General features: G+C 48.6%; 1 protein-coding gene across 1 annotated transcript; it reads right to left on the bottom strand.

Annotated features, from left to right (window-relative positions):
* Nucleotides 1-369: 369 nt before the first annotated feature.
* Nucleotides 370-27,844, bottom strand: TNFRSF11A (TNF receptor superfamily member 11a). Its single transcript, XM_038770296.1, has 11 exons — nucleotides 27,817-27,844; nucleotides 18,143-18,253; nucleotides 16,606-16,737; nucleotides 15,311-15,436; nucleotides 11,952-12,095; nucleotides 10,459-10,552; nucleotides 9,543-9,637; nucleotides 8,220-8,333; nucleotides 7,279-7,331; nucleotides 4,631-5,387; nucleotides 370-773 (listed from the first exon to the last, which is right to left on the bottom strand). The coding sequence occupies exons 1-11, from the start codon at nucleotides 27,842-27,844 to the stop codon at nucleotides 370-372; spliced, it is 2,058 nt and encodes a 685-aa protein (XP_038626224.1).

The raw sequence follows: 27,844 nt of genomic DNA, 5'->3' as shown, positions 1-27,844 counted from the left end.
GAGCTGGCTTTCAAACTAGACGCTCTAAGACGAAAATCCCAACAGAGTCCCTTGCCCCGACGTGGCTCAATTATTTTAAAGGGGAAAAAAAGCCCTAAATCCACAAGTCTGGAATTAGAAGATATAAAAGTGTCGGGGAGTGACCTTCACCTAGCTTTCTCCAACCCCGCCGTCCCCGTCCATCGCTCTCCGTGGTGGCTGGGGCGCTCGCTTCGCGAGGCTTCCCGGAAAGACCCGAGAACAAGGATGTGAATTTTCAGTCACGTAACTGCCCAAGTGCCCTCCTGCACTGGCCGTGCTGGGCAGACGGTGGGTCCACGGCTCCCATCGAGGAGGGGGGGCGGGAGGGCACAGAGCTGCGCGCCACCATCAAGGGTGCCAGGCCGTCGGCCGGCAGTGAGCCGCTTTCCCCTCCTCCTGCACAGGTTGGGTGGCCACTCGGTCAGTGCCGCCCCACGTTTCCGTGGGGAGGGCGGGACCTGGGCTTCTCTCGCCCTCGGGCCTGCTCTTTTGTCCCACGTCCTCCTCGGGGGTCCCCGGGTGGGTGTCAGCACACTTCTCCTGGAAGAGGGGGGCGTTCCCTGCAAAGGTGTCACAGCGATCCAGGGTCTCCTCTTGCACCGGGCTGCCCACCACGGTCTCTTCTGTTGGCCCGGCACCCGCAGGGCCTTCCTGGGAGTTCTGACTAACGTAGACCACAATTATGTCGCCCTTGAAATTCATCACTTTTCCATGTGAAATAAACGTGGAGTTACTGTTTCCAGTCACATTTCCTAGCGGGAGAGAGGAAGGAAGAAAATTATGTTGAGGTGTGATTCAGGTTTTCTTGCTGAGAATTCTGTCTTGTGAGAGGAACAGTTCCTCAGCGAGCCCTGCCTTGGTGCTCCTCCGCTCCCTTCTCAGGCGATGTCACAGTGGCTGTCTCCCAACGAGGTCAGCAATTAACCCCTGCCCCTGCCCATCCGAGCCCCAAATTTGGCATCTTACTCAGACTAGGTAGAGCAGCAAACAAATGATGACTCTTCTCCTCCTCCTCCCTTTCCCATCTCTGTCGATGCCACCACCACCATCCTCTCTTTCCCAGCAGCTCGCCACCTTGGTGCTGTCCTCTTCACCGCCTTTCAATTCTCACCACCAATCTATTGCCAAGCCCTGCTGCTTCTTCCTGAACAACACTTCCCGATCCTCCCATCCTCTCCACCCAAACTGCTACTACCCTGGTCAATCAAGTCTCGACTACTATTTCAGTCTTCTCGGTTGTCTTCCCGCCTCCTCCTTCCCCAGTGCTGCATGGATCATCAACCTCCATCTCTCAAGAACCCCGGCTTGTTTGCCATTTTCCTCCACATCAAGCATAACAATCCTTACAACAGGCTTCGCAACTCTCCCCTAATCTCCCCACTGTAGACGAAGGCTCTTGCCTCGCTCTTCTCCCCAGCGCACCTCCCAACTGTACCTCCCTCCCAACTCTTTAGCCTCTGTCCCCTCACACAGTCTATTCTTCCCTAGCCTGGAACGTCCTCCCCGACTCTAATGTGACCGGGCCACTGCTCTCTCTATCTTCAAAACCCATCTGAAAACCCACCTCCTCCAGCCAGCCTTCCCTAACTCTCAACACTCTGAATCTTTTCAACCTAATAACCACCTCTATCACTCTATCACTTATGTACTCATAACCTTTCTCTGTATTTTTGTGTGTATATATATATGGGATTACTCTCTTGGTAAATATTTTTATGTCCATCTCCCCCATTAAAATGTAAGTTTTTCTGGGGTCTTAACCACGTTGTTGTACCTTGCCAAGAGCTTCATCAGTATTATTAACCAATCGATCAATCGTGTGTATTAGGTGCTTACTTAGAGAAGCAGCGTGGCTCAGTGGAAAGAGCCCGGGCTTTGGAGTCAGAGGTCATGGGTTCAAATCCCAGCTCCGCCACTTGTCAGCTGTGTGACTTTGGGCAAGTCACTTAACTTCTCTGTGCCTCAGTTCCCTCATCTGTAAAATGGGGATTAAGACTGTGAGCCCCACGTGGGACAACCTAATCACCTTGTAACCTCCCCAGCGTTCAGAACAGTGCTTTGCACATAGTAAGCACTTAATAAATGCCATTATTATTATTATTATTACTGTGTACAGAGCATGGTCCTAAGCACTTGGGAGAGTCCAGTCCAACAGAGCTTGCAGGAGCTCACAGTTCAGAGGGGGAGACAGACATTTAAATAAATGACAGATATATATGTAAGTGCTGTGGGGCTGAGGGTGGGATGCATGTCAAGTGCCTATCGGGTACAGATCTAAGTGCATAGGTGACACAAGAGGGAGAGGAAGTAGGAGAAATGAAGGCTTAGTATGGGAAGGGCTCTTGGAGGAGGTGTGATTTCAATAGGGCTTTGAAGGTGGGGAGAGTGGTGGTCTGTCATATATGAAGTGGGAGGGAGGTCCAGGCCAGAGGGAGGACACAGGCGAGGGGTCGGCGGTGAGAGAGATGAGATCAAGGGTACAGCGAAAAGACTGGTGCCCTCGTGCTCTCCTCTTTTCTCATGGCGCTTGGGTTCTTTGGCCCCCTCCCAAAGGTGTGAGCGCTGGCTTCCTATCTGAAACGGTCTTTCTAGGGAAATGATGTCGGGAGTCATTCGATTGTGCTGCAGATGAGCTCAGCTCCTTCCTTCTGAGCAATCCAGTTGAGTTCTATATTGGTGGTGGTATTTCTCATTTTATATGCCCATAGTAAGTGCTCAGTAAATATCACTGACTGATTGATATATTATTTAATCCTCAAGGGCCAAGGCCACATTTTTTTTTTTTTTTGTTAAGAGCTTATCAGCCTACTATGTGCCAGGCACTGTACTAAGCTCTGGGGTAGGTACAAGTTAATCATGTTGGAAACAATCCCTGTCCCACCTGGGGCTGACCGTCTTAATCCCCATTTTACAGGTGAGGTTACTGAGGCTTAGAGAAATTATATGACTTGCCCACGGTCACACAGAAGACAACGGGGCAGAGCCAGAATTAGAACGCAGGTCCTTCTAACTCCCAGGCCTGTGGTCTTTCCACTAGGCCACACTGCTTCTCTGGATAAGTCCTCCTTGTAGCTGCTGGACGAGTTTTGCACCCCTCCTCCCCACCCTGGTGGGACAGATCACCGGGCAGACACGACGTTCGATGGGAGGGATTATGCATCATTTACACCTGCCGATGAAGAGCTCCCTTGGTCTTGCAGGCGGCAGGGTGGGCAAGGGAAACCAAGACCCCAGATTTAGCCCTCTTCCCTGCCTACTGGAGATGAAGCCCTGAAACAGCCACCGACAGAATGTTGTCCCCGCTTCACCAGGTGTTGCTCTGGGAGTTCTGGGACAGCGAGACAGTGGGATTTGGGGGTGGACAGAGGGGTGGTCCCTATTACCTGATGATAAAGTTACCTTTCAAGGATGACTTTAAACCCTGCCCAGATCTGTGTCGTTCTAAACCTCAGCTCTTTCTCGGTCGCTTCTCTTGGTTTCTGTGGAAATCTCGGAAGTTGGCTCTAAAGTTTCCCAGCGCTCAAGATTATCAGCTTCAAGAGCTGCTTGAGGGAATGTTAGATTGATTCTTCCAAACGGGGACTGTCCCTAAATGACGGGGACATTTGGAGGGAAAGTCGGTGGTCACACAGGAAATCAGTGAAGGATTAGTGAAGGATTCTCTTCCCAACTCTTGGGGCAGGAGGGTGCAGTCACAGGCATGGGCCAGTACCAGGGTGCCCGTGGGGCCATCCCACCAAGGCATGCTGAGGCTTTGCTCCCTGCTTGCCCTGCAGAAAGGGGACAGGAGAGACTCAAGTCACCATGGCCGAGGCAGCCCCAAACTTGGGAAAGCTGGGGCCGCGGCTGCCACTCTGGGACTGAGCCTCTGGACTGGAAGCTCCTTGGGGGCTGGGAATGTGTCTGTTATATTACTATATTGTACTCTCCTGAGTACTTAGTACAGTGCTCTGCAAACGGTAAGCACTCGGCACAACTGATTGATTGATCCGGGGGAGCCTAAAACTCTGCTTCTGTTACCATCTTTTTCAGCATCCTCATCTTTTATGTTGTTTTTGTGTTTGCATCATTTCATCTTCCCTTGGGTGCCGGCAGCTAACCCTCCCTGCGCTTACTCTTACACTGGGCACCTTTTGGAGCCTAGAGGCGTTGCCTAACTCTCATCTGGATATTGTTTCCCAGCCACTAGAAGAATGCTTTGCTTCCAGCAGACACTTAATACTATAACAATAACACTTGAGGTATTTGTTAAGTGCTTACTATATGCTAGGCACTGTACTAAGCACTGGGGTGGATACAAGCAAATCAGATTGGACACAGTCCCTGTCCCACATGGGGCTCATAGTCTTAATCCCCATGTTACAGATGAGGTCACTGAGGCACAGAGAAGTGAAGTGACTTGTGGCAGAGGCAGGATTAGAACCCATGACCTTCTTACTCCCAGGCCCGTCTCTATTCACTATGCCATGTGGTTTCTAGGACAACTACTACTAGTACTACTATTACTACTACTACTGGACCTTCCCCCGGCTCCCGGCCTCTCTTCCAGGAAGGGAATCACAGGGAAGCCCTGTGTGTAGAGTGGGGATTCCCCCGCCTGGATACTTACCCGGCGCAGGGGGCAGGTCTGTGGGGCTTCCAGTCGGGGTCCCAGAGGGTCCTGAGCTGCCGCCGGCCATGCTCCGGTCCTGGGCATCGCCTCGTCCCGAGGACGGCTCTTGGCTCTCCACCCCATCGTACAGGAAACCCAGTCCGCAGGCACAGGGTGGCAAAGGCCCGCTCTCCGGGGGGGTCGTGCAGGACCCTGGGGTCTCGGGCCCCTCCCTCGATCCCATCCTGCAGCCCGCATAGCCGTTGGCCGGGGAGCGGGGTGGCCACCAGTCATCTGGGCCGCTGCGCTCGGCCTCCTCCGGGAACCTCAGGGCTGCATCGGGGCCCAACTTCTGTGGGGATTTCTCCAAGGACGCGGGGGCGCAGGCAGCCCACTCGGGGCAGCCGCAGGGCCCCTCCTCTCCCAGACTTTCAGTCCCCGTGAAGCAGTGGCTCAAACTGTCATTCTCCCCGATCTCCAGAGGTTCGGGGAAAGGGGACCCAGACGTGCCATCCAGGCAGCTCAGGGCCAGCAGGCCCCTGGGGCTGGGGGCCGGCCGGTCCAGGTACTCGTCTTCCATAGGAATCTGCAAGAAGGGGCCCCCCTCGGGCTCCCTGGCCCGGGCCGCCGGTCCACTGAGCAGGAGTCCTTCGGGACAACTTGCGCCTTCGGGACACACCTTCTCTCCCAGGGTCAGCAGCAAGACCCCCTCAAAAGGCTGGCGGTGGCCAGCGTGGGCCACACGTGGGCTGATGAAACTGTCACTGGAGGAATCCTGCCGAGACAAGCCCAGAGTAGACCCAATGTTAGTGGATGTAGATGGCTCATCATCATCAGTGGTATTTATTGAGCACTTATTATGTGCAAGGCACCATACTAAGCATTAAATACAACAGAGTTGGCAGACACGTTCCCTGCCCATGACGAGCTTTCCGCCTGGGCCTTAACCTCAATATGGATAAATCTGAGCTCCTCTCCTTTCCTCCTCCTAACTTTAGGTGGCCACAAATCCCACAGTCCTCTCCATCCCAGAAGCTCACAACCTTGGTGACACCTCTGACTCCTATATCGTCGTCTCTCTCATTCAGTCTGTCTACAACCTGCATTATTTTCCTGCTCTGCCCCAGGAATTCTGACATCAGCCTGCCCTCTAGACTGTAAACTGGTTACAGGCAGGGAACATGTCTGCTAATTCTGTTATACTAGTACTGGGCTTTGCACATAGCAAGCGCTCAATAATCAGCATTCATCAATCGATTGATCGATTGATCTATCTGGTTGGGTTTCTCCAGCCCCTAGTCCTAAGGCGCAGGTTGGTCTGAAGGTGTGGAGGGAAGAGCGCAGGCCAGCCTAGAGGCTGGCAGTGGGAAGGGAACCATGTGGCCCACTGCCCTCATACAAACAGCCCCAGAAGCTGATCCCTCAGCTCCCTCGGCCGGTAGGGGCCCTTCAGAGACAACGACCCTACCAGATATTCCTCCCCGGTGTTAGGTTTGCCCCTTGCAGATGGGGTTGCCACTGCAGTGCCAATTAGAGAATTTCTCACTTGCCCTCCACACGTAGGAGACACCTTTGTCCCAGAACCAAGTTTGGCCAGTCCGCTTCAGGAGTCCCCACCTCCCAGCCCCACAGCACTTCGGAACATATCTGTCATTTATTTATATTAATATCTGGCTCCCCTTCTAGACTGTAAGCTTGCTGCGGGCAGGGAGTGTGCCTGTTCTATTGTTATATTATACTCTCCCAGTATAATGCACCCAGTAAGCGCTCAATAAATATGATTGATTCACGGGCCTACTGAGTCTCAGGTCCAATCAGGTTGGCACAGAACCAGAAGGTGGTTGGCTCAGGAAAGATAATAATAATAATGGTATTGTTAAGCACTTACTATGATCCAAGCCCTGTTCTAAGCACTGGGGTGCATACAAGGTAATCAGGTTGGACACAGTCCCTGTCCCACATGGGGCTCACGGTCTTCATCCCCATTTTACAGATGAGGTAACTGAGGACAGAGAAGTTAAGTGACTTGCCCCAGGTCACCCGGCAGACGAGTGGCAGAGCCAGGATTAGAACCCACAACATCTACTCCCAAGCCCGTGCTCTTGCCACTAGGCCATGCTGCTTCCCTTAAGATGGAAAGATGGAAGCATCAGGCCCAGGACACGACTCAAGCCTCTTCCTCATCTTTACTCTTCACTCTAGAAAGTCCCTTATCCTAAAGGAACAGTCACATAATTAACCTTCTCACCTGCCAAAAAAACCACAATACTTTGCTTTCTTTGTTAGAGATCAAGTTTTTGGTTTTCACGATTATTATTATTATTAATAACAACAACAATAATAATAGTACTTGTTAAGCGCTTGCTACGTTCCAAGAATTGTTCTAAGCACTGGAGTAGATACAAGGTCAACATGTTGGACACAGTCCCTGTACCACACAGGGCTCACACTCTTAGTCCCCATTTTATAGATGAGGGAACTGAGTCCCTGAGAAGTTAAGTGACTTGCCCCAGGTCACACGGCAGACATGTAGTGGAGCAGGATTAGAACTCAGGTCCTTCTGACTCCAAGGCCCGGCCTCTAGCCACTAAGCCACACTGCTTTGTTACCATGAATGTCAGGCAAAGAAACAAAGAATAAGGAGAGTCTAAATGACTTGATTTTACCTTATTGCCCTTTAGTCTGGTGCACGTGACATGGAACCAATGCCATAAATCAGCTGGAATTTAAAAAGACACACACACACACACATAAATAACAGCTGTGAAGTGTCACTCAGATGACATGTTTCAATAATGCCTACTTTTCACTGGTCCAATTTTCCTACAATAACCTAAAAAAGCCACCCAGGAGCCTTTAGCCTTCTCACTAGAGTTAGCAGATAGGTATGTGGCAGAGCTGGGGTTAGAACCCAGCTCCTCTGACTCGAAGGTCTGTGCTTTTTCCACTAGGCCACAACGCTCCTCCCTTAGGGGGAGAACTTGCCCACAGCCTGAGGGGAGGTGTGTTATTAGCATCTTTGTATATTAAAAATGAAAAAAGTTAGAGGGTAGAAAAAAGGAAGGAAGTCATAAAGCTATGGACATTTGAAAGAGCAGGTAAGAAGAAAAGGGGCCTGAATCCCTAATTCTTTTGGGAGGTGGGGAACGAAGGGGGCAGGCCTCAGGTCTGATTGGCTCTGCCAAGTTCTCAGGCCTCCAACCTGCTCCCACCCCACATGAACATCAAGCAGCAAAATGTCCAGGAAAGTAGCCCAACTGTACTCCTTCCTTGGCAGAAACCTAGGTCATTTCAATTTGGCCTAATCTGCAGCTGCCTAAGCCCCTGTTCCCATTGTCATGAACGTGCTCTGCACACAGGAAACGCTCAATAAATACGACTGATGGATTGATTGGTTCTCCAGAGCAGTGCGATTGCGGATTTTTGGGGACAAAGCATGGAATCACTCCTCGGCTGTTTGGGCCCGAACCACAGACTGGTCCAGGCACCCCCTCCTTAAGGCACAGACAGTATTTCGAAAAAATGGTGAGTGGAGTCCGGATTTCCACCTGCAGAGAAGTCACCGTGCCAAGTTCCCAATTTTCATACCCGTTCCTAAAGCCAGTACCTGTCAGGACTTTCCCTTCTTTCCTATAGTAAATGCCAAGGAAGATGAGGCCAATTAGAGCCATTGACACAAAGAGGAAGGGAATGATCAATCCACGTGTGACTTCACTGGATTCTGTAAAATGAGAAAGCAAATGACACTGGGTTAGAATAGAGAACAGTTCAGGTAATCAGACCTCAAACCTTATAACCCGATCTGTCCAGAAGTACAAATTCCTCAAGGAAACCCTCTCCCTTGCCCTACTCTTTGCTGCCTTAAAGGAGAGTCAAAGGAAATTTATGTTCAGAAGGTAGAACTTCCCTAAGCCCTCCTCTCCTCTTCTCCCACTCCCTTCTGCATCGCCCTGACTTACTCCCTTTATTCATCCCCCTTCCCAGTCCCACAGCACTTATGTCCATAGCCGTAATTTTTTTTATTTGTATTAATGTCCGTCTCCCCCTCTAGACTGAAAGCTCACTCTGGGAAGGGAATGTGTCTGTTACGTTGTTATATTGTACTATCTCAAGAGCTTAGTACAGTGCTCTGCGCATAGTAAGTGCTCAATAAATATGATTGACTACCAGAGCAGCGCTCCCTTGGGCAACCGATTTGCAGCAACTGCTTTGGATCTCCCTACTCCCCTACCCTGGTTAATTAAAGGCAGCTTCCCCCTCTCCGCCCCCTACATCATCTCCATCAGATTTCTTGGAAACCTCATCTGCTCACAAGGTATGAATGATTACATATACGATCCAATTTAAATCTCCAACTCAAAATTCTCACAATCAGGATCTTTTGTTTTAATAGCATTTGTTAAACACTTCTGACGTGCCAGGCACTATACTAAACGCAAGGGTAGATACAAGCTAATTGGGTTGGACAACACATGTGGGACTCACATTCTTAATCCCCATTTTACAGATAACTGAGGCACAGAGAAATTAAGAGACTTGCCCAAAGTCACCCAGCAGACAAGTGGTGGAGCCAGGATTATAATCCAGATCCTCTGATTCTAGGGCCCGTGCTCTTTTACTATGCCACGCTGCTTCTCACGCCTGAGAGAGAGCACCTGAGTGCGAAGAATTGAACTAAGTGCTTGGGAGAGAGTACGACAGATGAAAAATGCACATTTCCTTCCCTGAAGGACCTCAACATCCAAAGAACTAATGGTTTGGGATGGGGAACTAACAGGTAAAGTTGATTTACAAAGAGTGGGAGCAGGAGGAACACAAGGACGTAATAGGGTGGGGTATGAATATGTCAGGACGAAATGGCTGGTACTTCAATATAGTGTTGTATTAGGGTAGATCTTCAAATTAGACTTATGCTTCTGCAACTACATACCATTCCAGAACTTTGTGGGCCCAAAGGATATCCTGCAGACCACATCTGACTTATTGGTCCCGGGATCGATTTCTTCCTGTCCAAGAAATGTGCAGCTGCAGAAATAAAGAGCCATTTACTAGCTTAATACTATTGAATCATCCAACAGCACAAGATGGAACCAGAAAAAACACTATTAATACTCCTTGCAAAGCACTGGGAAAACAGAGTTATGAGAGAGGTTAAGTTGATGTTTGCAGAGGATGAAAGCACTAAATTACTCCTTTTACTAAGGGGCACTAATTATTTCCAAGTTTTATTATTGTTTAAACACCATAAATCTGAAACCAGGAAAATCTTGCAGGAAAGAAAATTTGGAAGACAGTGGTCAAAGAAAGAGATTTTGGTGAGGATTTACATCTTCTTAGGCCTTGGGGTCAAAAGTAATTAGCACACTTCTAAACAGGGAGAAGCAGCATGGCTTAGTAGAAAGAGTCTACGGGCTTGGGAATCAGAGGACCTACGTTCTAATTTCAGCTCTGCCACTTGCCTGCTGGGTGACGTTGGGCAAGTCATTAAACTTCTCTGTGCCTCAGTTTCCTCATCTGTAAAATGGGGATTCAGTACCTGTTCTCCCTCCTCCTCAGACTGTGAGCCCCGTGTGGGACAGCGACTCCGTCCAGCCTGATCATCTTGTATCTACCCCAGTGCTTAGTACAGTGCTTGGTAGATAGTAAATGCCTAAAGTGTACCCCAATTTTTATTACCAATGATTTACATTACCGTACTCTTCTTCCAAAGTGCCTAAACTCAAAATAATTACAGTAGAATCCACAGAGAATAGGCTCCCTAGAAGGATTCCCCTGAGCCAGGCTCTGTTCTAGCCCCAATCCCACCTGCTGAGTGTGGAGTTGATTTTTTTGTTCAGGTCACTTACTTGGTCCAGGGTTTGCACTTGTCAGTGGCAGAAAAGCTCTCGGAATAGTAGCCCAGAGGGCATGGCTCGCATGCCGTATCCCTGTTGGGCAATACTGTGGAATGAAAACAAATAATAAGCAATGGATAAGCAATATTCTTATTCTTCACACACACTCACTCACTCATACACAACTTTCACAGACTACAATTCAGGAAGCAGGAGCTGGGCCTGCATAGCAAGAGAGACTGATCTCTCCTAGTTCTCCAACCCAGGGCCATTAAACAGAGAAACCCCCCAGGACTGCCCAGGGGAGCTAAATGCAGGATCTGCACCCACCGCAAATCATAAGTTGGTGCTATGTGAACAACTAAATGGAGACGCTTTGGGTGATCGACTGGTTCTGTCTGTTTGTTATTTTGTCCCCCCAGCAAAGCTGCAGGCTTCTTGGGGGTAGGGATCGGGTCTATTTACTCTGCTGTACTCTCCCAAGAGGATAGCGCAGTGATCTGTACTGTCAGCACTCAATCAACTGAGACTGTGAGCCCCACGTGGAACAGAGACTGCATCCAACCGAACTACCTTGCACCTAACCCAGTGCTTAGTACGGTGCCTGATACATAGTAAGTGATTTACAATTACCATAAAAAAATTGAATACTATTGACTGGTTACTAAAAGCGGAACCACCCTTATTAAAAAATCATCAAAGAGCTCCTGGTTTCAGGGACAAGGTGCAGGAAGGAAAGGGAAGACCCTTTATTGCCCCTCCTTCTGCTTTGACCCAAATCCCTCAAGAGGAGCATTTCCAACTAAACTGTATCTGAGCTCCGTACTAAGGGCCCTCTGACAGAGAGCCCACCCGTAGCCTGTGCTTAGTGGACATCGTCAATTGGGCGATGAGGGGGCCGGCCTCACCTTCCAGCCACAACTCCTCTCTGAGCTGCCTCCGTTTCCCGGGCCCTGACTCAGAAGACAGTCTGAGACTGCTTCTGGTGGGCTACCCGGATACATATACCTGTATATATGTATGTATGTTTGTACATATTTATTACTCTATTTATTTATTTATTTTACCTGTACATATCTATTCTATTTATTTTATTTTGTTAGTATGTTTGGTTTTGTTCTCTGTCTCCCCCTTTTAGACTGTGAGCCCACTATTGGGTAGGGACTGTCTCTATATGTTGCCAACTTGTACTTCCCAAGTGCTTAGTACAGTGCTCTGCACACAGTAAGCACTCAATAAATAGGATTGATTGATTGATTGATTGACACACATTTGTTTCAAGTGACCGGACCGAATCTCCCGGGGCCGCCTCAAGTCTTGCTCTGAGGCGGGGGCAGCTGTGGAGAGGAATTCCCGCTAGGCCTCGGACCGCATCTCTCTCCCGCTCAGCTCCCCTCCCTGTCTCGTCCAATCGCCACTTCCAGATGGCCCTCCTCGCCACATACACGCCTCGCTTTCCCACCCGTTGGCGTTGAGCGGCCCCAGAGGAAGCAGATGGGCCTTACGCGGGTGCCTGGCCCCGAAGCCCGGCCCGCAGTCCCGATTGCGCCTGCAGCAGTCACAGTCGTCGCTCCAGTGGTAGCCCCGGGTGCAGGCGCACTGCCGCTGCGAGGTGCTGTTGCCGGGATGGACCACGACCAGCGCCTTGCCTGGGCCACGGCAAGAGGAAGAGCGGGAAGAAAGGAAGAAGATGACGGTCAGAACAGGCCCAATTCACAACCAGGGAGCACCACCGCCATCGCCCTCATTCACCTGCACCAAGGACTTGATGCCACCCACCTGGCCAAGGGAAGGGACAACCTCTCTCCTTAAGTGAGAGGAGGCCCCGCATTCCCAAGCACAGGCTTGGGAGTCAGAGGTCATGGGTTCTAATCTCAGCTTCCCAGACTGAAGCCCCTTCCCTCCTCTCCCCCTCGTCCCCCTCTCCATCCCCCCATCTTACCTCCTTCCCTTCCCCACAGCACCTGTATATATGTATATATGGTTGTACATATTTATTACTCCTAGGAGGCCTTCCCAGACTGAGCCCCTTCCCTCCTCTCCCCCTCGTCCCCCTCTCCATCCCCCCATCTTACCTCCTTCCCTTCCCCACAGCACCAGTATATATGTATATATGGTTGTACATATTTATTACTCTATTTATTTATTTATTTATTTATTTTACTTGTACATTTCTATCCTATTTATTCTATTTTGTTGGTATGTTTGGTTCTGTTCTCTGTCTCCCCCTTTTAGACTGTGAGCCCACTATTGGGTAGGGACTGTCTCTATGTGTTGCCAATTTGTACTTCCCAAGCGCTTAGTACAGTGCTCTGCACATAGTAAGCGCTCAATAAATACGATTGATTGATTGATTCTAATCTCAGCTCCGCCACATGTCTGCTGTGTGACCTTGGACAAGTCACTTCACTTCTCTGATCCTCAGTTACCACATCTGTAAAATGGGGATTAAGACTGTGAGCCCCATGCGGGACAACCTGATCACCTTGTTTCCCCCCCAGAGCTTAGAACAGTGCTTTGCACATAGTAAGTGCTTAACAAATGCCATTATTATTATTATTATTATTATTATTATTCCATGGTTGAACCCCTCCAGGACCTCCTCCTCTCCCCTCACCCTTTGCCCAGGGTCAAGCTAAAGGTAAACCTGATTTCACAGGTCTCATGGACGGCTGAATGATCCCAACGATAACCCATATACTAGACGGCTTGAGCTTGGAGGGTTTGGGGCAATTTGGCACTACAGCAGAGTCGGTGCAGGGAACATAGGTCCTCCCATTCTGGAGGCCCCTTCCGCTTACCTGAAACCCCAACCACTCTTGGCCTGAAATCCCGACCACTCCTGGAAGTTCCCCGTAACCAACTGGAAAAGGCATAGGAACCTCTCTTTGAGTCCACCCTACCCAAACACCATTGCCATAACTCCTCCCTCCTCTGCTCCCTGGCCAGCAGACTGTGAGCCCACTGTTGGGTAGGGACTGTCTTTATATGTTGCCAACTTGTACTTCCCAAGCGCTTAGTACAGTCCTCTGCACACAGTAAGCGCTCAATAAATACAATTGATTGATTGATTGGACCTTGGCATAAGTAGCAGATCTACAACCTCATTGAATTTAGATGTTGGTGTCTGTTCAGACAACATGAATAACATTAGGACACTGGGCGGTGACTCTCTCAGGCACTGAGGCCTGGAAAAAGATCTTACTGAATCTAATTTAATGTTTCATCACCAACTGAACAAATCATTTCATTTCTAGGAGACTACAGAGAATCAGGACCGACACAGGATGGTGACGAATAAAGTGATGGGTAATGATCGAGGGAGGGATCCTGTTTGATGGACGGAGGGGAGGAGAGGGTGGAATCGAGCTAATTCTGTGGTAGGTGGTCTTAGAGGTTGGTTGTTCCTCCCTCCTTGGGTTGTCTTCCTCGCTGAGGACTCTAAGCTCTTCAGGGGCAGGGACTATCTTCAATCTACAACTCCTCTCTATACTCCCAGGTATCTAGTGCAGTGCTGGCTGTAGGCCAGGCCCTCAAAAAATGAAAGGCGTGAAAACAAAAGGAACCATTAGTTTACCCACTGGGCCTACTTGCCTTCTCCCAACCAACAACTTGCACTCCACACCCACCCATTAGAAACAGAATCGGAGGGCCAAAGCACCGGCCTGAGAGTCAGAAGGACCTGGGTTCTAACGCCAGCTCCGCCACGCGTCTGCTATGTGATCTTGGGTGAGTCACTTAACTCCTCTGGGCCTCAGTTACCTCATCTGTAAAATGGGAAAGAGTGTGAGCCCCAACAGTGCCAGAGCTTAGAACAGTGCTTTGCACATAGTATGCGCTTAATAAATGCCATTATTATTATTATTATATTATGTGGCACAGGGAGTATGTCCAACCTGACTAACTTATAACTACCCTAGTGCTTAGAACAGTGCTTGGCACATAGTAAGTGCTTTACAAGTACCATTATTATTATTATTATTGTTAATAATAATTATTATTATTATCAAGGCAGAAACTCCTCACATCAGGCAGAAACTCCTCACCCTGGACTTCAAGGCTCTCCATCACCTCGCCCCCGCCTACCTCACCTCCCTTCTCTCCTTCTACAGCCCAGCCCGCACCTTCCGCTCCTCCGCTGCTAATCTCCTCACCGTGCCTCGTTCTCGCCTGTCCCGCCATCGACCCCCGGCCCACGTCATACCCCGGGCCTGGAATGCCCTCCCTCTGCCCATCCGCCAAGCTAGCTCTCTTCCTCCCTTCAGGGCCCTACTGAGAGCTCACCTCCTCCAGGAGGCCTTCCCAGACTGAGCCCCTTCCTTCCTCTCCCCCTCGTCCCCCTCTCCATCCCCCCATCTTACCTCCTTCCCTTCCCCACAGCACCTGTATATATGTATATATGTTTGTACATATTTATTACTCTATTTATTTATTTATTTTACTTGTACATATCTATTCTATTTATTTTATTTTGTTAGTATGTTTGGTTTTGTTCTCTGTCTCCCCCTTTTAGACTGTGAGCCCACTGTTGGGTAGGGACTGTCTCTATATGTTGCCAATTTGTACTTCCCAAGCGCTTAGTACAGTGCTCTGCACATAGTAAGCGCTCAATAAATACTATTGATGATGATGATGATGATGATTAAGGGAATTAAATTCTTTCTGGGATCCATGTTTTAGTGAAACAGAAAGCCCCCAAACTAACAGCCTGGTACTTGGTGAATGACGAGAACCTGGGCCAGGCGGGAGGCAATCAGGAGAAGCTAACCCCACCACTGCCCCACTGAGACCCTCAGGACCAAGAGGTTGGTTGTTCTTGGCCCTTGTCCTGAAGGAGCTGAGCAACTCACCGTGGCTAACTTACCCGCATCGCAAACTCTTTGCAATAGGCATTTATCCTCTTCGTTCCACGTGTCTAAGTATTCATCTGGGCCGCAGGGGGAGCACACACTTTCAGAAGCAGCAGTGCACTTGGCAGACATGAACGTCCCTTAAAGAGGAAATAATTCATTCATTCATTCATTCAATCGTATTTATTGAGCACTTACTGTGTGCAGAGCACTGTACTAAGCGCTTGAGAAGTACAAGTCGGCAACATATAGGGACGGTCCCTACCCAACAATGGGCTCACAGTCAAGAAGGGGGAGACAGACAACAAAACAAAACATGTGGACAGGTGTCATGTCATCAGAATAAATAGAAATAAAGCTGGATGCACATCATTAACAGAATAAATAGAATAGTAAATAGAGTGATAAATCTGTACAAACATATATACAGGTGCTGTGGGGAAGGGAAGGAGGTAGGGCGGGGGGGGATTGGGAGGAGGAGAGGAAAAAGGGGGCTCAGTCTGGGAAGGCCTCCTGGAGGAGGTGAGCTCTCAGTAGGGCTTTGAAGGGAGGAAGAGAGCTAGCTTAGCAGATGTGCGGAGGGAGGGCATTCCGGGCCAGGGGGAAGACGTGGGCTGGGGGTCGATGGCAGGACAGGCGAGAATGAGGTACAGTGAGGAAGTATCCCGGCAGCTCGTCGGACTACCTAGTTCCAGGTCCCCCCACGACCTGGCCTTCCCTTTGAGCCTGAAAACGACTTGCATTTTAATTTCCCAAGTGTTTAGAACAGTACTCTGCACACAGTTAAGCCCTCAGTCAAAACCACTGGTTGACTGAAGCCCAACAGCAGGGGTTCTAAGGGTGAGCTTGGCAAGACACTGAGGCACCGCTCTGATAGAGGGGCCTCTGGTCACAGGCAAATGACCACCTCTGAAATGGGCTCATCTAACCCCAGAGCTGCCGGGTCCCAGACAGTCCAAGGAGGAATGGGAAAGACAGAGCGACCAACCACTGGGGTGACTCTTCCCCTGGCTTAGGGCCACCCCCAAAGGGGAAGGAAGGGCTTCCACCCGCATCACTGCGGCAGCTTTCCCACTCCACACAACCTTGTTTGACCCCGGAAGTTGACGGAAGAGGCTTGAGGTTTTCACGGTCACACCCATCGCCCCTTCAAGAAGGCGTCCTGAGCTCCAACTGAGCGCATAGTACTGTACTCCACCCTTGGAAGACCGTGCCCCAGAGATAGATGACACAATCCCTGCCCAAGGCCATTCGCCAGGACCCAATTGGGGGTCCCCAGGAAGATGGAAGGTGTTCCCGAAATGCTTACCAGGTTCGCATTTGTTACAGCATCGTCTGGACTGCTCATAATGCCTTTCGCTGCTGCACGGAGGGGTGATGGATGATGACCTCTGAAGAGAGGACAAACAATCAAGTGAGCAAGTTTCAGGGGAGAACTTGGCTTATTTCTGACAAACTCAAATAAACACAGCATTCTTGAGTCTGGCTGCTGCCTTGTCAGTCAGAAACCCGAAGGCTCTACCATTTTCCAAGCAAGCAAGTTTGCCCAAGGATTTGCAAAAATAAACATTATTATATTCAAGCTTATTCGAACATTAAGAAAACTCCAAGTTACTGAGTGAAACTACCTGTGGGATGAATGGAAATAGATGGTGGGATTGGTTTATTTTAGTTGCTCTCAATTACCTGTTGGCAAACAGAGTACCCTTCCAGAAATGAGCGACGTGATAACGTAATGGTTAGATCGCTAGCTACCGTTGGGTCTCTCGATGCTTTTCAATTGTTCCTACACTCGATTTTAATTAGAGTACTGACTGCAATGACAATACAGACACGAATGAACCCACTGGTAATAAGCAATATGGAAAAAGCGGCCCTCTGCAAACACAGATCAATTTTCTCTTTGCCTCAGAAACGTTTCAACACCCAAGGGAAAAAAACTTCACTTCTAGCAACTTGGTCACCCTTGCCTTTGGAAGAGTGTTCAGGGCACTGGTGGTCTCAGCTAGAAATGTTGCAGCTCACAAGACCACAGGGACCCAGTCAGGTTAGACAGCAGGAAACTGAAGTTTTTCACTTCAGAACATGGTTGGCAGTGGTTGCCCAGGCCCTTGAACGTAAGTTGGTGGGAAGTGTCCAGGGGAAGAGAGTCAGAAGAACGCCGGAGCCATCATGGGGCTATGCACACAGTAAGTGCTCAATAAGTACGATTGACTGGCTAACTATCATCAATCGTATTTATTGAGCGCTTACTATGTGTAGAGCACCGTACTAAGTGCTTAGCACTGTACTAAGCGCTTAGCACTGTACTAACTATGCCAGAGCTACACTGGAGCCAGCTGGAGCTACAGCTGAGCCACACTGGAACCAGTCAGGCTTCCATGAATGCAGGGCTCACAGCTGCATTGACAACCATTACATGTGAAGCAGTGTGGCCTAGTGGGTATAGCATGGGCCTGGGAGCCAAAAGGACGTGTGTTCTAATCCGGGCTCCACTACTTGTCTGCCATTTGACCTTGGGCAAGTCACTTCACTGCTCTTTGCCTCAGGTACCTCATCAGTAAAATGGGAATTAAGACTGTGAGCCCTCTGTGGGGCAGGGACTGTGTCCAAACTATTTAACTTGTATCTACCCCACGCTTAGCAGAGTGCCTGGCAAGTGGTAAGCGTTTAACCTCTCCCAAGCACTTAGTACAGCGTTCTGCACATAATAAGTGCTCGATGAATACCACTGATTGATTAACTAATACTATTAAAAAAATCTAATCAGAACACGGTGTGAGAAATGCATTGAAAATGATACGCTGTGACACTCGTGACTGGGCCTCACATTTGTCAGCAATTACCTGTGAGTTGCACAACGTTCACACACATCTCAGTGTTGGCTATTTGCAAACCCTTCTTCAGGGCACATGTGAAACAGTCCTTCTGAAAACCCTGGGCGAAGGGTCCAAGACCTGCAGGAAGTCCGGGTCGGCTGGCTGGAAATTTGGCAGAATGGCTTTCTAGTGTTACTCCATGGGACTCTGACCGGAGTGTGTGTGTCGGGGGGGGAGTGGGGTCAGTGGGCTTCCGGAGTACAGATGCATCATCTTGGGAGATGAAAAGTGGAGGAAGGAAGTGTGAATGAGGCAGAAAAGCAGGCCAGGCCAATGCAAATTTTGTGGCCCAAATCGAATTTTGGTGGATCCAGTGATGTCTGGAAACCATTGGAAGGCTGATGTAAGAGACAAATGAGATAAAAGCATGTGGTTTCTCCATTTCAGGGGTCAGAGGATATCAACTGCTTGGAACCCTGCAACCAGTTAAACTAACCTGTGTTACATTTGTGTGAAGGGGATTTTTAGGGGATTTTTTTTTTTTAAGCAAGGGCTCCCCTCCCCAAATGAGGGCATGGTGTAAAGCAGTCTGAAAATATTTCAGAATACTTCCGTAAGGAATACAGAATCAGAACCTCACTAAGGGCTGGGACCTCCCTCAACAACTAAGGCCTTTACACGACTCATTTAGCCTCCCTAATACATGTTCTCACTAATCCAGAATCTTAATACTTCTGAGGCTGTGTGGTGAGGCAGCTTAGAGTTTTGGGAAGTGGTGAATTCAAGTTTAGGAGTTTTTTTAATGGTATTTATTAAGCACTTACTATGTGCCAGGTACTGTTCTAAGTACTGGAGTAGATATAAGGTAATCAGGTTGGACACTGTCCATGTCCCACATAGGTCTCACAGTCTTAATCCCCCTTTTACAGGTGAGGTAACTGAGGCCCAAGGAAGTGAAGTGACTTGCCCAAGGCCACACAGCAGACAAGTGGCAGAGGCAGGACTAGAACTCAGGTCCTTCTGACTCCCAAGCCCATGCTCTACACACTAGGCAACACTGCTTCTCATTTTTGAACAGCTCTTGCCGGCTTTACCAAAAAAACAGGTGCAGAAGGCTTGATGGAGGTTTCCCCCTCTAACTCGCTGTTCCTGGACCTCCCTGAAGTGGAGTCAGTCAGTCAGTCACTCCATTGCATTTATTGAGCAATTACTGTGTGGAGAATACACTATAACAATAGACAGACACATTCCCCGCCCACGATAGGTCTACAAACCTTCCGGGGAGCCACCCCAACCTGATCATCCAGCAGCTCTCCAACACAGAAGTGGAAAATCCCACTTCCAACGCTCCAGGCTGAGTTGGAACGGAGACCTGCTTTATTCTTTAGTCAGGATGTTCATTTTCCCTTTACTTCCCAAAGGGTTCATTTTCAGGCCTCCAAGATTAGAATTTTTATATCTGATCAAATTTTAAATTTATATAATAATAATAATTAGTTAATGTGCATGATTAACATTTTGATTAACTATACTGGGCACCGAGCAAAGCCTTTTTTTTTTAATGGTTATTTGTTAAGCGATTACTATGTGCCAGCCACTGCTCTAATTGCTGGGGTAGACACAAAGTAATTAGATTGGACGTAGTCCATATCCCACATGGGGCTCACCCTCTTAATTCCCATCTTACAGATGAGGTAAATGAGGCACAGAGGAAGGGAAGGGACTTGCCCAAGGTCACACAGAAGACAAGTGGTAGAGTTGGAATTAGAACTCAGGTTCTTTTGACTCCCAAGCCTGTGCTCTAACTACTAGACCATACTGCTTCTCTGCCCACCATTCATTCATTCATTCGCATTTATTGAGCACTTGTGTGCAGAGCACTGTATTAAGCACTTGAGAGAGTACAATATAACAGACACATACCCTGCCCACAATACGTTTACAGTCTAGAGGGGGTCAGAAGGAAAAGGAGAATTCTGCATTCGATTGACTTCTTGTCTCACTAGCGGACTCACTCCAAGTCCGCTCTGATTCCTTGAGAGACACCTGGGCAGTATTGGAGTAAACACTTCTCACGGTGATTTTTGAGAAGAAATAACAACAAGCTTGAATGTTTTCCTTGTCTCTTTTCCTTTGATTCTTCAAACCGTAACTAGAACTTTGCTTGAACGGATCACGAACAAGTATGAATAGCCTTGCCCCAAGGGAGGAATGATCAATCAATCAATCAATGGCATTTATCGAGCATTTACTGTGTGCAGAACACTAAGCATCTGGGAGAACACAATACAATAAAGTTGGTAGACATGCCTGCTGCCCCAAAGGCGCTTACGATCTAGAGGGGAGACAGACGTCAAAGTAAATTATGGATAAGAAGCAGTATGGCTTAGTGGAAAGAGTCCGGGTTGGGAGTCAGAGGATGTGGGTTCTAATCCCACCTCCACCACTTGTCTGCTGTGTGACTTTGGGCAAATCACTTAACTTCTCTGGGCCTCAGTTACCTCATCTGTAAAATGGGGATTAAAAGCGTGAGCCCCATGTGGGACAACCTGATTACCCTGTATCTACCCCAGTGCTTAGAACTGTGCGTGGCACATAGTAAGCACTTAACAAATACCATCATCATCATCATCATCATCATAAGGTAAACGGCCAAATTTAAGAATACGAGGACCAGACAGCATCATCCAGAAGGGGCCCCACAGGGAAGGGAAGGAGGGGAGGTGGGCAGCCAGTCCCTGGAGCAGTCCCTCACCCACCCCACAACCCCTGCCACCTCTGCAGGAGACCGGCCTCACCCCGGAATAACCGGTAGAGCGTGGGGAAAGTGGAGCTGTTCGGGAGGAAGGGTTCCTGAAGCTTCCCTGGGCCTTCCCAATAGTTTCTCCTGCAACGGTCTGAATTTCCCTCGTTGTCTGCAACGGACTCCTGTTGTTCTGTCAGTCTGCCCTCCCCCGCTTAGTCTGTGAACCCTTGTGGGGCAGGAACTGTGTCTGGATTGCTTATCAGTACCTGCCCCAGCACTTGGCACAGTGCCTGGCACATGCAGTAAGCACTTACTGACTAGCACGATCTATCAGTTGCAAGGATCTGTCAGAAATGTTCAATCAGAAACCCAGATTTTGCAGAGGCTGATTGCAGGATGGAACTCCTATCCCTAATCTTGAGCAAATGTCTATTTTGGGTTCTGTCCACTAACCTCACTACCATACACGTTGCCTGTCTCTGAGTCCACTATCTCGCTCCGCTGAAAACTCACTAACGCACTCTGTAGATAAAGGAGCACCTCTCAATCTGGAAAATAAATGAGGGGGTTTCCAGGGATTTTAAATATCACTGGTGGGGATCATTATGAGGAGGAGGAGGATAAATGAGTCTAAAGGAACAGGATCAGATTTCTATATGGCACAGCCCCAAATAAAGATTTCCTCCTACATGCTGTGAGAGAACAACCCACCCTGTTAACAACACCACTGCCCGTCAGAAAAATCTGATCCGGTACTGATTCTAGAATGAAACTCTTCCTTGGGAAGAGATGAGTTATCTCCGTGAGAGAAGTTAACTCTGCGAGGCCCAGGGACAAAGAATGAAGCCTCAAGCCATAGGTGACTGAGCTTACTGGCTTACTCACAGTTAGTACTTAATTTGCCATAGTAGCAGAGCAGGCAACTCCCCTCTTACCAGGGGAGTTGTGTTCCTGACAAATTTGCATTGAGGTAAACTTGCATTACAGTACATAGGCCTTGACTGTCTCCCCAGGCAGGCCCCCAGACTGTGACTTTCATTCATTCATTCATTCAATCATATTTATTGAGCTCTTACTGTGTGCAAAGCAATGTTCTAAGGACTTGGGAGAGTTCAGAATAACAAGACGCATATGCATTCCCTGCCTACGACGAGTTTACAGTCTAGAGGACTTCTGACCCAGCTCTGTGTTCCATCTGTCCAGACAGGTGTTTCTTGTCAAAAGAAACTTCCCGAAAAAAAAGCAGCTCATCGAAAACGTGTATGAAAAACACACGCTATGAAAAGGCTGGGTGTAGCAGATGGTGGAGGGCGGCCCAGTGGATAGAGCACAGGCCTGGGAATCAGAAAGGCCTAGGTTCTAATTCCAGCTCTGCCGCACATCTGCTGTGTGACCTTGGGCAAGTCACTTCACTTCTCTGTGCCGCAGTGATCTCACCTGTAAAATAGCAGATTAAGACTGTGAGCCCCACGTGGGACACGGGTCCGACCTGATGGCTGACTTGCCCAAGGTCACACAGCAGAGAAGGGGCAGAGCCAGGTTTAGGACCCAGGTCCTTCTGACTCTGAGGCCGGGGCTCTATCCAGTAGGCCACGCTGCTTACTTCCCTAGGCGATCTCAACAGTGTGATAAATTCTTTCCTCTGGAGAGATTTGCCTTAGTGCTTTCAGTGAGAGTAGCATAAGAGCTCCTCAAGTCCCACTTGGTTTCCCAGGCAAACAGCAATGCGTTAGAACCAGTTCTCCCCTGATGCATACCCCTAATCACCTATCTGTAGCCTGCGTGCTGTCACTGGAAACAATTGTAGCTAGCTCTCTTCCTCCCTTCAAGGCCCTACTGAGAGCTCACCTCCTCCAGGAGGCCTTCCCACACGGAGCCCCCTCCTTCCTCTCCTCTTTATCCCCCTCTCCATCCCCCCCACCTTACCTCCTTCCCTTCCCCACAGCACCTGTATATACGTATATATGTTTGCACATATTTATTACTCTATTTTACTTGCACATATTTATTCTATTTATTTTATTTTGTTAATAGGTTTTGTTTTGTTCTCTGTCTCCCCCTTCTAGACTGTGAGTCCACTGTTGGGTAGGGACCGTCTCTATATGTTGCCAACTTGTACTTCCCAAGTGCTTAGTACAGTGCTCTGCACACAGTAAGTGCTCAATAAATATGATTGATTGACTGATTGATTGTAGCTGGAAAAAATAGCTGGGTCTTGGCTAGTTCACAGCACAAATGAGCCTGAATCTTAACACTTCCTGCCCCACCAAGGGCATTCAGGAAGTGCCCAAACGCACAATGCCCTGTCCTGACAGAGTCACCTGGGGTTGTTGGGCAGGGACTGGCTCTATATGTTGCCGATTTGTACTTCCCAAGTGCTTAGTACAGTGCTCTGCATACAGTAAGCGCTCAATAAATACGACTGAATAAACGAATGAACTGGGTCTACGAGTACAAGAGGGGATGGAAGCAGAGAAGAAGCATTGCCTACTGGTTAGAGCACAGGCCTGGGAGTCAGAAGGGCCTGGGTTCTAATCTGGCTCCCCCACGTGTCAGCTGGGTGACCTTGAGCAAGTCTCTTAACTTCTTTGTGCCTCAGTTACTTCATCTGTAAAATGGGGATTAAGAATGTGAGCCCCATGTGGGCTAGATTCTAGACTGTGAGCTCGTCATGGGCAGGGAATGTGTCAGTTGTATTGTATTCCCCCAAGCACTTAGTACAATGCTCTGCACACAGTAAGTGCTCAATAAATGTGATGGAATGAAAGAATGAATGAATGTGGGACATATCCAAACCTGATTATCTCCTATCTGCCCCAGTGCTTAGTATAGTATAGTACCCGGTATATAGTAAGCGCTTAACAAAATACCCTTAAAAAGAAGACAGCACAGTGAAATCTGCCCCAGCCCAAGAGATGCCACCCCTCCCAGCGCTTAGAACAGTGTTTTGCACATAGTAAGCGCTTAATAAATGCCATTATTATAAAAATGCAAAGACTATCCCAGAATGGCTTTCATGGAGCCACAGGAGGAGCAAGCAACTCCGAGGTGGGATATGAGAAGAACTTGTCTCTTCCCTCTCCGTCTGGGAAAACTTCATGAAGGGGACGAAGGGTTTTCTGAGGCTTCCAAAGAAGGGGAGCCTAATACTTGGCAAAGCTGGGGAGAGGGGCATTCCGTGCATGGGGAGTGGTGTGTACAGAGGCACGGAGCCAAGAGGGAAGAAAAGGGAGTGGTGAGGTAGAATGGGGCTCAGTGGAGGGAGGGGGCCAGACAATGGGGAAGCACAAAGAACAGGTAACCCCAGTAGAGGTTAGTACAGTGCTCTGCACACGTTAACACTCAAAAAATACCACTGACTGATTGCTGGATTGAGGTCGCTGTGGAAGACTGACTTGAACATAGAAGGTGATGGGGAATCGCCAGTCATCCTTGTATTTCTTGAGTGCGTGAGCCCCAAGTGCCATACCATGCCCTTGGGAGAGAACATCAGAAGCAAAACACATGTTCCTTGCCCTTAAGGAGCTCACAATCTAATGTTTCCAGGAAAGGGGCTGATTTCCAGAGTATCAGGGGAAGAAAACCTGAAGGGCAGTAGATGAATTACGTTTCTAGGGGACCGTGGTGGAGGCGGGGAAGCCAGTGAGGAGGTGGGAGACGTCCGGTCTAGAGATGACCAGGGTCTGCATTGGTCACTGGGCCAAGGAGATGGACCCGCAGGATTGAGGGGAGCAAAGTCACAAACAACTGACAAAGGACCTACTGGAGTATCACCCTGGAGAAGGAAAGGTTAGAAAACCGATCAGTGGTATTCACTGAGCGCTTACTGTATACAGAGCGCTGTAAGCGTGCAGTAAATATGACTGAATGAATGAATGTACTAAGTGCTTGGGAGAGTACATTTTAATAGAGTTAGTAGACACATTCCCTGCCCACAAGGAGCATGCAGTCAAGAGGGGGAGACAGACATGACAATAAATTACAGATAAGCTCGGCCAATTGTCAGCCGTGTGACTTTGGGCAAGTCACTTAACTTCTCTGGGCCTCAGTTCCCTCATCTGCAAAATGCAGATGAAGACTGTGAGCCCCCCGTGGGGCAACCTGATCGCCTTGTATCCTCCCCAGTGCTTAGAACACTGCTTTGCACATAGTAAGGCGCTTAATAAATCCTATCATTATTATAAGCACCCAAGAGCTGTGGGGCTGAGGGTGGGGTGAATAAAGGGTCCAAATGCAAGGGCAGAAGAAGAACTGGCTCTCTAGACTGTGAGCTGGTTGTGGTCAGGGAATGTGTCCGTTTATTATACCGTACTCTTCCAAGCACTCAGTGCAGTGCTTTGCACACAGTGAACCCTCAATAAATACTATTGAATGACTGCAGCATGAAGAGAAGGGAGGATGGCATTCCCACACCACCACCCTCACAGATCAAAATCTCACCATCAGTTGGAATCCTCAAGTGCCATGCTTCCCAATTAACATGGGGAACTTGATGCTAGGCTAGTCAATACCTCTTTCCCTTTAGAAGTTACTGTTTGATTGCCCAGTCCCTCCCACATTTACCACAACAGAAGCAAGAGTGTGGTCTCTGCCCTCAAGGAGAAGGCGGATTCAAAACACATAAGGCTTAAAATCATATAAAGCTTGAAACACTCCTGTATTTATGAAGCGCTCAATAGAAGCCATGGATGGACTGACTGATGGATCACATCTTCCCCAAGAGGCTTTTGCTGTTAATTGCTCACCTCCCCAACCTTAGCCCTGCTAGTCCAGTACTAGTCCTAATCCTAGCCCCCCTCCTGGATCACCTGGCTCTTCTCCTACTACGACCTTGTACATATTTACTATTCTATTTATTTTGTCAATGATGTGCATCTAGCTTTACCTCTATTTATTCTGATGACACCTGACCACAGGTTTTGTTTTGTTGTCTGTCTCCCCCTTCTAGACTGTGAGCCTGTTGTTGGGTAGGGACCAACTCTATATGTTGCCAACTTGTACTTCGCAAGCACTTGGTACAGTGCTCTGCACACAATAAGCGCTCAATAAATATGACAATGAATTGAATGAATGAACGCAGCCCACACACTTTGCTCCTCTAATGCCAACCTACTCACTGTACCTCGGTGCCATCTATCTCTCTGCCGACCTCTGGCCTGGAAAGCCCTCCTTCTTCATATCCAACAGATAATGACTCTCCCCACCTTCAAAGCCTTATTGAGAAGCTTATTATAGAGAGGCAGCGTGGCTCAGTGGAAAGAGCACGGGCTTGGGAATCAGAGGTCAGGGGTTCGAATCCCGACTCTGCCACATGTCTGCTGTGTGACCTTGGGCAAGTCACTTAACTTCTCTGGGCCTCAGTTAGCTCTTCTGTAAAAATGGGGATGAAGACTGTGAGCCCCATGTGGGACAATCCGCTTGCCTTGTATCCGCCCCAGTGCTTAGAACACTGCTTTGCACATAGTAAGTGCTTAACAAATGCCATTATTATTATTATTATTATTATTATTAATGAAAGGCACAGCTCCTCCAAGAGACCTTCCCGGTCTAAGCCTCCATTTCCTCTTCTTTGACTTCCTTCTGTGTGGCCCTGATTTGCTCCCTTTGTTCACCTCTCCCTCAGTCCCACAGCACTTAATAATTTATTTATTTATATGAATGCCTGTCTCCCCCTCTAGACTGTAAACTTGTGGGCGGGGAATGTGTGTACCCTATAACTCTGTTATATTGCACTCTCCCAAGTGCTTTGTACTGTGCTCTGTGCACAGTAAGTGCTCAATAACAACGATTGATTGGCTGATAGTCCCAACGCCCAACTACCACCTCAACACTTCCACACTGCCTAAGGACTTGAGGACTCCCTCCGGACCCCCACCACTCCATAGCATCTTTAAACTCCGTTGTTTCTCCTTGCCTGTAATTTATGTCAGTGTCTAACTCTCCTGCTAGACTGAAACCCCCTTGAGGGAGGGTATTGTGTCTACTCTCTACATTCTACTCCCCAGAGTGCTTAGTACAGAGCTTGGCATACTTGCAGTAAGTGCTCAGCAAATATTAGGTTGATTGATAAACTCATAAAAACTCATAACCTCACTATTCACTCACTCTACACTACTATGTAATGTTCAAACTATGAAATACTAAACCTTTTTAGATTTCTACATAGAGAGCACTTAAATACCACAATGATTATTATTTTTTTAAAAAACAACCCATCACCCCTGCACAGTTGCTGAAGTCTGGCCTGGAATGCCCTCCCTCCTCAAATCCGACAGACAGTTACTCGCCCTGGCTTCAGAGCCTTATTGAAAGCACATCTCCTCCAAGAGGCCTTCCCAGACTAACCCCCACTTTTCCTCATCTCCCACTCCCTTCTGTGTCGCGCTGCCTTGCTCCCTTTGCTCTTCCACCCACCCAGCCCCACAGCACTAATGTAACTATCTGTCATTTTATTTATTTGTATTGATGTCTGTCTCCCCCCTCTAGACTGCAAGCCCATTATGGGTAAGGAATGTGACTGTTCATTGTTGTATTGTACTCTCCCAAGCGCTTAGTACAGTGCTCTGCACACAGTAAGCACTCAATAAATACGATTTAATGAACTGAATGAATGAAGTCAGCGTACCCTTCCTTAGCTGGCTCAAGTCTCTTAATCAATGACCTTTTTCTCAATCTAGCAGCCACAGGAAGGGATACACATGATTCAGTGTTTCAACTTTTCCATACAGAGTCAGGGATGATCCAGTTTTTGGCACAGTGATGGTGGATAGTTTGCTCCTCATTTCTAGAAGAATCAGGCTAGGGGGTGGTGTAGGGGGTAGCAGGGATGCATAGCATGCAAATGGTGGGTGGTGGAACTCTACAGGGGCTGGAGAAGGGATAGAGGGATTGGGCCCAATTCCTTTAGGTCTGGGAGCCATGGGACTCCTCCATTTCACAGCGACCCTAAACTCACAATAGTCGCCGGGCTTCATGGCCACCAT

The sequence above is a fragment of the Tachyglossus aculeatus genome, chromosome X3 (genome assembly GCF_015852505.1).
Source record: "Tachyglossus aculeatus isolate mTacAcu1 chromosome X3, mTacAcu1.pri, whole genome shotgun sequence".
Lineage (NCBI taxonomy): Eukaryota > Metazoa > Chordata > Mammalia > Monotremata > Tachyglossidae > Tachyglossus > Tachyglossus aculeatus.
This window is presented reverse-complemented; position numbering and strand designations above follow the sequence as displayed.